General features: G+C 37.7%; 1 protein-coding gene across 1 annotated transcript; it reads right to left on the bottom strand.

Annotated features, from left to right (window-relative positions):
- Positions 1–517: 517 nt before the first annotated feature.
- Positions 518–8,618, bottom strand: LOC113156633 (adhesion G protein-coupled receptor E1-like). The gene is made up of 18 exons (XM_026351874.1): positions 8,273–8,618; positions 7,149–7,226; positions 6,750–6,902; positions 6,484–6,636; positions 6,174–6,320; positions 6,005–6,048; positions 5,822–5,926; positions 4,924–5,083; positions 3,640–3,762; positions 3,350–3,540; positions 3,076–3,237; positions 2,766–2,960; positions 2,359–2,576; positions 2,203–2,263; positions 2,017–2,108; positions 1,627–1,795; positions 1,454–1,545; positions 518–1,100 (listed from the first exon to the last, which is right to left on the bottom strand). The coding sequence occupies exons 1-18, from the start codon at positions 8,301–8,303 to the stop codon at positions 1,049–1,051; spliced, it is 2,226 nt and encodes a 741-aa protein (XP_026207659.1). The 5' UTR covers positions 8,304–8,618; the 3' UTR covers positions 518–1,048.
- Positions 8,619–9,487: the final 869 nt, after the last annotated feature.

A 9,487-nucleotide genomic window follows, 5' to 3' on the forward strand; every position in this document is an offset into this window, starting at 1 on the left:
GGGTTTCACTGTCGGGCTGAAGATGGAATCAACTTTACTTCAACTATGTTTGTAACAAGATTGACACACGAGATTCTTGTGTGGCTCACATAAGTTTACAAAAGAGTACATGGAGCCTCCTTGTGTCCATTTCAGGAACCCACAGCTGATCAAGAAGGTCATTTATTTCACCATAATTTTATTTATTTATTTACACTTTTCATTAGATGAGGGTGTAGAAATGAACACATTTTAATTATGTATTAATGTAAATTCTTTATACTGACTTTTTAAACATAAGGGCGATATTCAAAATCTCCTGTTTAGTTCATAGTTTAGTTACAGAAAACGGGGTTCTTCAAAAACCCAAAACATTTCTCTACAACTCAGGCATAATGAGGAGTGTCATTACAAAGCTCATTTATACCGAAAGTAAATTAAAAGTAATCACATTTTCTTGTGGTCTGCCTCCTTAGTTATGCACTAGTTTTTGTCTTGTTTGTTTGTTTCAAGTCCTATTTCTAACTTAGTCTCACTTTGCCACAACAAGAGAACTGTCTTATAGCTGGAGTAAATTACTATTAACTGGTCACGAATAATAAATAAAACTTCCCTTAACTGAATTTTCTGGATCATTTAACGAATGCCTGTCTTGAAGGCAGAACTGTACAATAATTTTTCAGACTTTCTACCTTTCTGAGCAGAAACACAACAATGTACTTACACTGTTACACACTGAAAACAAGGGAAAAAGAAGAAGAAGAAGAAGAAACAAAATAATTAACCCCCCACCAACAAACACCTCTAGATCTCCTTTCTACGAATTACATACAATAGACTGAATGACAAGGTGTGTGACAATGGCCACCAGAGCTGGATGAGGAGGAGCCAATCTTAAAAAACGTATGCTTCCTCTCTTACAGAACGATCCACAGAAACACACAAAGGAGGTTGAAAAGTCTAATATACTGCAGTATACTACAAACCAAATTACAACTGGGGTCATAACATGCAGTGGCAGCATCTGTGATGGTAATCTTCATGAAATAAATCCAGTTTTGCTCCCAAATCACAGCTCCTCAAATGTGAGACTCTCCTGTATGCCAGGTCCTGCTTCATGCCTGAGGACAATGTAAAGGAGAGACAGCAGACACTTTGAGCGTGCGTCATCAGTACAATCTCTGCTTTTTCACCAACAAAGAACACAAATAACTCAATTAATAATATAATAATAATGCTGTTCATATAAGTACGACGCAGAAAATGAAGGCATCTTGCATTTACCAATGAGATAACACTATTTGCTAACCTTCTTTAGATAACACACTTTCTAAAAATGTATAAAGATAGATATGATTACCGGAAAATTGATGCTACTGTAAATAACTTAGCACCATGTTTGCTGCAATCTGATGATTGAAAAGGTTAACCTTTTCTCACAAGTCACTGTGGTGAAATGTAACTTAATACTTACATGTGCTTTGCAGCTGAAGTAGCTGAACTCCGATAGCTGCTCTTCAGAGGTGCACAGAATTTGAACAAGATGTTTCCATACACCTCCCTCACCTTATATCAGAATACAAAAAGAGTTTTGACAAGATGAAGCAGCAGAGCTTGTTCCTGATTTTCGAGAGGAGCATGACTAACCTGCTTACAAAACAGACAGTGAATGATGAAGAGCATGACGCCCTGGAGGCTGCCAAAGATGGTGAATAGGTAAGATGTGGCTATGGTACCCTCCACGAACTGGAAACATTCAAAGACCCATGTGGTGCCCAACACGCACAGCTGAGCTGCTGCAGTAATGGTGAATGCCCTGCAGGAGGCAACAAAGATACACACTGTGTAATACATACATCCTGTCATTGGGTACACAGTGGAAAGCTCACGAGGCAATCCCAGGGGCGACACCCAGAAACAACAACATGCTTGTCTGGCTGGAATGCCATGCTGAAAGCCAATGCCCCTGACACATAAACAGGATCCTGTACATGCACCTAATTGCTGCAGGCACCTTGCAGGTTAATGGTGACTCACTTTACTTTATGCAGATTGTCTAGATCAGGGTTTGAACTCGATAACTTCTGTGCCAACTTCCAGACAGTGATGAGGATGAAGAAAATGTTTATCTGAAAGCAACACGAGATGAAACTTTAAACAGCATTGAAGTCAGTTTTAGGTATATAGGTTATTATTCAACTGAGTCATTATTTTCCTGCTTACAGTTATGATGACACAAGCAGGGAAAAACAAACTCCATATGAATTCCAGGTTCAGCCAACAGCTGCAATGTATATTGAGAGTTTATGATGAGGAGTTAACATGGCCTTGGATTGAAGCATGAATTTAACAATATCAGCATCAGTAGAGAGAACTTACTATGTCAGAGTGCCATATGCTTTAGAATTAGCTAATGCAGTGACAGTGACAATTACAGCTGGGACTCCATAGCCACCTGCCATCATGTAAGCGGTTTTGAAGTTGGTGTTAAAGACCAGGACTACCATCCTGAAGAGCTGGATTCCCTCTAGACACATCCAGCTAAACACTACCAGGTTGAAGAAATGGAGCAGCCCTGCTACTACAGCACATCCAACCTAATGCAGAAGGGAGAGAGATAAAAATCAGCATGACAGCAGTGAAAAGGACAAAGGAAACTGAGAAACAGTGAGAAAGAAAGAGAAAAAATACTTGCGCAACTGTTTTTTATAAATCCTCAGTACACGCATAAACCATTAATGTATCAGAAACTTTTACTGCACTCATATGGACCATGCAGCATTTACCTGGTTCTCTGTACGAGAGACGCCTGCCAGGAATATCCGATTGGCAATGAAGAGGTTGATGCAGAGGTGCAGGTGGATGGTGGTTCTTGGGCTTTGGATGGAGTGGATGAACAAGAATGTGAGGATGCAGATAAACAGGCAAATTAGTGAGAGGGACAGACCCACCCAGGTGATCACCTGCAACTCAAACTTGTTCTGTAGAGAGTGAGAAAGAGGGGTGATGATTCAGTACATGGACACAGACTAAAGTTTCCACTTTGTTAAGGCTAGTGACTTGTTGTTTATCTTGAAAACAACTGAGAGTTTTGACCTCCATCTCATAGAGTGCCATGAGCACAGCGAAGCTGCTCAGATGGGTACAGGAACACACAGTGTATTCAGAGTTGGACTCCACCACACTGCAGCCACGAGCAGACCACGTCCCACCTTGCTGTGAGGAATCCCAGAATGCACAGGTGTGGCTTTCATTTGACTGTCAAACAAAATAGAGATAAACAGAGAAGTATTATTAATGGCAAATGTAGAAATATTATTTTCCTGGTGAAGAATCTGATCATTATTCTTTGGGGCAAACGATTTGCTACCTGCTTCAGGTGGTGGAAGGTTATTTTGACTGGTTCCTTGAGGAGGCTGGTGTTTCTGTTACTGACGGTGACAGTCACGACTTTAGAGTTGATCTGAAAACGTTGGTTCTTCTGTGGTTTCATTCCAACAAAAAATCCATCAGCAGAGTCCTCCAGGTTTGCGTAGCTCAGCAAGGACAGTGTTGTAAAGCCTTTCAGAATGATAACAGGGTAAAACTTGGTTAAGTGGACATGCATTACATCTGGAATGACTTGATGAGAGAGGTTTCAAATGTAGGCAGGACCATTACCAGGGTAGTCGGATGGATCTCCTGCAGCTGTCTCCAGGTTCATGTGCACCTGAACTTGCCTAGATGATAAAGTTACAGCTCCCTGTGGTAAGTCAGGCCCTGAATGTACCAGCAGCTCCAGCTCTGTGAAGCACAAACAAAGATTGCCTTTCTATAAGCATTCAGAACTCTACCAAAAAAAAAAATATATATATATTATGGTCTATATTATGGTCCAAACTTGTTAACAAACTTTGTTTGTGAAACAGTTATAAATGCATTGTGTATATTTTGTATATGGATAAATGGAAAAGATAAATCCAGCTGCTTCAATGAACACTGGAGATCAAAATTAAAGAACTATTAATGACTACTTGATTTTTTCATAAATACATTGCTCAACAATTGAAGTAATTTTTGTTTTTGCTACACCATGCTAAAGAACAGTGTTTTACAAAATAACCAACGCATTTTATTTTTCAAAAAACACAATGATCACAATTAGAGAACAGCAATGACTGCAGCATGGAGAAAGACAACAACTACTTTTTCTGAAGGTTACAATAGTCAACAATTAGTCGGAGGTGTACAGGCCCTTGCTTTGAATGAATTCAGCACAGCTGTGGCCACAGGACAACACTTGTCTGTCACACTGCTCTAGAGTGATTCGATCCGCTCTTCTTCTCTGCAATGTAGCTGTAAAAGAGGCTCAACTCCTGCTGCAGAAAACATTCCCAAAACCATGACACTTCCTCCTCCTGCACCTTTTACTCATTTGTTTCTACCCACCTGATCTGGTCTGATGTTTTTTCCCTTCAGAGCCAAATAAATTAAACTTGCTTTCATCACTAAAGTGAACTTTGGACCTAGGTTAATCTAGATTTTGATTCTCCCTTTCATTATGTAAATATGCAATATTCTGGAAATCACAGATTTGGAACGACCAACTTCTCTTGCTATGTCACTTGAGGACAGCTAACCATGTTGCAAAGTCAGTTAAAACTGGAATAATTGGCCAGTTAAATAGGATTTGTCAGATAATTAAGGAAATAAACACCAGGTGCTAAATGAACACCAATAACTGGGGGGTATCTAAGTCTAAGTGTTCTCTAATTTTGATCAGTGTTCTTTTTCAAACATTTCATGTTTTTATATTGTGCTTCAGAATATATGTAACTTCTGAAATATGCTATTTTACTCCTGTTTAGATAAATTCAAATAAGACTAAGGAGTGACCTTGATATTTTGGAAATTGTAGGTTGTTCTCTAATTTTGATCTCCAGCGTATGTCAGTCAATATTTAACCTGTATAATTGGAGGATATCTTTGTTCTTGGGGTCTTTATAAAGGGTCCTATGAGTCTCAGCGCATTCTCCACAATGTCCAGAAAATTTGAGACTTTCCGGTTGTCACTGAGAAATCCACTGGAAAGCACCTTGTTGATGGCAGACAGCGACTCACGTAACTACAGAAGAGGAGAGGTACAGGAAGAAACATCACCATGTGTAGAGAGAAACAGGAGACAGAGTCAGACTGAAGCAGATTTTCAGACTGCATATCAATTTTCAATTCAATTAAATTAACCTTTATTTGTATGGCGCCAAATCACAACAGAAGTTATCTTAAGACACTTAACAGTGTAAGGTTAAAGACTTTACAGAGTATAATTGTATAAAAACGTATATGGAAAACCCAACAATCCCATTCGAGCAAGCTTTAGGCAACAGTGGAGAGGAAAAACTGCCTTTACAGGAATAAACTGCAGAACCAGGTTCAGGGTGGGCGGCCATCTGCCTCGACTGGTTGGGGTGAGTGGAAAGAGGAGAGAAAAAGAACAGCAGGCAAGAAAAAACAACAACAAGCAGCAAGAACATTGGGCAGGTCAACTGGATTCTGGAGATATACAGCTCCAGGCTGAGGATGACTGCAGAAAAGTACAGAGAGAGCAGGAGACAGAGAGGAAGCAGCTTAGCTATGATAGAGCGAAGACACACAGGTAATGACACAGTGTTTCTCACAGTGTTACTAGAGGCACCTCTCTTCAGCTCAACAAAAAACTGCCTGCATGGTTGTACAGAGATGTCTAAACAACATGTGGGCATGATGTGTAGAACTTACTGTTTCAGTGCTTGTTATGACTATGATAAACTGTAATTATTTGGTAAATCACATGAAATTTATATTCTTATATGTGCAAATATACCTTTAAAATATCTTCATCCAGAGACGCTGTTAGACTCTTCGTGCTTGTAAGCTCCAGACAGATTTGTCTCAACTTCATCACAAGATCAGATGCAACAGGAAATTTCTAGGACGTGCACACAAGTATGAGACAATAGGCATTTAAAAAATATTCAGAAGAGTGATAAAACTGTTTCTGGGTTACCTCTTTCTGATTGTTTATGTCCTTGAATACATCACAGTTTAACTCTGTGGAAACAGGAAGTGACCAAAGCATTTATTTATTGAAGATACCTGCATAAACCATATCTGATACTGATAATATCCAATACGGCACACAAAAAGTATTTTCCACATCGTATCTAGTGCCTCACCTTCACATTTCTCCTTTTTCACAGAGAAGTTAGATTTGCCAGACGTCGGTTCAAAGTCAGCATTGCAGATACAAAAATAACTTCCAAGTGTGTTGATGCATTTTGCATTTTGACCACAAATGTTTTCACTTTGACACTCGTTAATGTCTATATGAGGAGGAAAAGATGTTTAAGAACAGATGAGAGAGAAAACATGCAACCAAAATGTTTTTACACTTTAATGAAAAGATTTAAAAATGTATAAATAAGTACTGTGCACATAATGCACCACAGTATTTTCTTACATTGAGGGTATTAATGAACATCTTACCTCTACATGTTACATTGTCACTGTGGTTAAAATGTTCTACTCCAGTAGTGAAATTGAATCCTTCATTACAAGTGCAGTAATAATATGGAACTGTGTTTCTACATCTGGCATTAGGTCCACAGATGTTTCTGTCCTCCAGACACTCATCAATATCTCAAAGAAAAATATAACAAGAGCACTTATATATTTAAATAACATCCTAGAATTTAATGAAATATTGTTCAAAGTTTTTGCCAGAACTGATGTAATATACAACAATGACTTACCTTTACATATTTCAGATGAGGAAGCTGATATATTCACAGTCCCTGTTGATGTTGTGAAACCATCAGCACACTGACAGTAGAAGCTGCCATTTGTGTTGTGACAGACTGTATTCATTCCACATGGACCAGGGTCATAACTGCATTCATCATAATCTTAATTCACAAAACAGAAATTGGAGAAAGATAAATATGACTCAACTAGTAGTACTTGAATAAATATACAATATATATTTTAATATTTATATTTATCATTATTTTTTTTAAACTACAGAAAAATACAGTTTAGAAATAACCAACTTCAAATGCAAATTTAATTTATAATCTTTGATTGATAGTATAGTATGCTTCAACAATGCATAAATGATGAGTTATTTGTTAAAATACATTTATTTTTCTTACCTATGCATGTTCTCCTTTTCTGACTAAATCCTCGTGGGCAGTCTGACATCACCATGAAGAAAGTTGAGAGTTGCACAACTGAAAAGATGCAGGTAACTGTCAGTTCATCATCATTTTCTGAACATTAACACAACACAGCTGAACTCAAGCTTAAATTAACAAATTCCCTCATTTCCTCAAATTGTTCAAACATCATCTGCACCACTTTTAAAAATGAAAACATACTGAATGGGTGTCTGGACAACTCTGCTTCCTATGTGTGAGGAAACATCAGTTGGTACAGTGCAAGCACAAAGTAGCTTTACATCCTGTGCGGTGAGGGCACAGTGTTATTTCTGGTTACCTAAACAACATCAGATGGGTGTAATGTATATAGAAGCAGGGACATTATTATTCTTTTTAAAAACACATCTATTAACAATTTCTGACATTAACTTTCTCCCTATAGCAATACATACTGATACAGTAGATATAAAGCAATAAGTGCAAAAGTACAAAATGTTTCTGATGGTCTGGGAAACTAAACATTTAAGAACTAACTCAAGGGGACTTAGTAAATTAATGGGGAATAGATGTACATGCTATATAACTGTAATAAGAGGGTTTCAGAAAAAAATGCAGTTGGTATCTTGATCTAGATGACAGTTGTCTTAATAAATTGAAACATGTTTACTAAGATTGTGATCATTATCAAATACTTCTGGTTTGCACTTGCTACAATCTCTCATTGCATTTACTTAGTGCCATAGCATCATGTAGTGCTGTGGGTGCTGCATGATGAGGTCATGGTGTATAAATATCACTATAAAAGCAGAAGAACAGAGATCTTCTTCAGGGCTCAGATGGAGGTTTAACTCCAGCTGCTGTGCTGAACAGCTGCAGTGTTCAACAGCTGAGACTCTGGCTCCTTCAGGGAGCCTCACATTAACATTGTGGTCAGTAAAATGTATACATTTACTAATACAGTATATGTTATACTTAAAGTGTTAGTTTGTTAATTCTCTAAAATCTAAAACTAGAATAAATACACAAAAAATACACATTTGTTGGCAATTACAGAATTTAGAATTCAGGTTTTCTCTTCATTTCAACTACTGTATAAATGAATGACAGATGTGACTCACCCAGTATCAGGAGGCTCCATCTGGCTGCCATGGTGAAGAGGGAAACAATGTTCAGATCAGTATAGCGAGAGTTAAAACAACCAGAACACAAACCATTCAGCTCTCTAGAGTCATATGTTCTTTTCTCTTCTCAACGTTTTCCTAAGTTGACCCAGTTGGTTTTGTGACTCAGAGAAAAGTAAAAAAAAAAAATCTGTGTCCACCAGTCAAAGTGACACGTATGGAAAAAAGTAGCTACACTATAACATCACTGATAACAGCAAATAAAATACATGAAAACTGCAGCAAGGAGTCGTCTCTCAGCTCATACAACAACGCCTCCTTTCTCTCATGCTCTCTCTATGTCTCTGTTTTGAAACTTCGTCTGCTCCTGCTCCTGAACTGACATGATGACATGACTGACTGCCAGGGGAGGGGTTTCTTTGACACTAATGTTTGCAGGAGAGTAGAGTCAGGTCTTATCAGGAACTTCAGCTTTTCTTAGGGTGGGGTGATGATGATACCCAAGTGCACAAGTATGAGGCAAAAGGCATTTGAAAAATATTCAGAAGAGTGATAAAACAGTTTCTGGTGCAGAGATACCAATTTCAGATTGTTCATGTCCTTGAATACATCACAGTTTAACTCTGTGGTAACAGGAAGTGACCAAAGCATTTATACTGTATAATGAAGATAACTGCTTTTCATATCTGATACCTGTCAGTGCTAAAGAACTAATCAGTAACATCTAATATGGCATAAAAAAGTATTTTCCACATCGTATCTACCGCCTCACCTTCACATTGCTCATTTTTCACAGAGAGGTTAGATTTGTCAGACGTTAGTTCAAAAAGTCAGCATTGCATATACAAAAATAACTTCCAAGTATGTTGATGCATTTTGCATTTTGACCACAAACGTTTTCTCTTTGACACTCGTTAATGTCTATATGAGGAGGCAAAAATGTTTAAGAACAGATGAGAAAGAAAACATGCAACCAAAATGTTTTTACACCTTAGACTAATGAAAAGATCATGAAATGTATAAATAAGTACTGTGCATATAAGAAGAAATGAATTCTTCATTACAAGTGGAGTAACAATGTGGAATTGGGTTATTACAGCTAGCATTAGGTCCATAGATATTTTTGTGCCTACATTCATTCATATCATAAAAAAAATTATATATATATATATATATATATAAAACGAGAGCTTGATTTAATATACAACAATG

The sequence above is a fragment of the Anabas testudineus genome, chromosome 8, assembly GCF_900324465.2.
Source record: "Anabas testudineus chromosome 8, fAnaTes1.2, whole genome shotgun sequence".
NCBI classification, from domain to species: domain Eukaryota; kingdom Metazoa; phylum Chordata; class Actinopteri; order Anabantiformes; family Anabantidae; genus Anabas; species Anabas testudineus.

Bases quoted from the DNA above. Each gene is read 5' to 3' on its own strand.
- LOC113156633 (XM_026351874.1), bottom strand. From the start codon at position 8,303: ATGGCAGCCAGATGGAGCCTCCTGATACTGG. The intron at 6,049-6,173 runs GTGAGGCACTAG...CTGTTTCCACAG, and splicing joins GAAAAAGGAGAAATGTGAAG to AGTTAAACTGTGATGTATTC. The intron at 5,927-6,004 runs GTAACCCAGAAA...TGCACGTCCTAG, and splicing joins ACATAAACAATCAGAAAGAG to AAATTTCCTGTTGCATCTGA.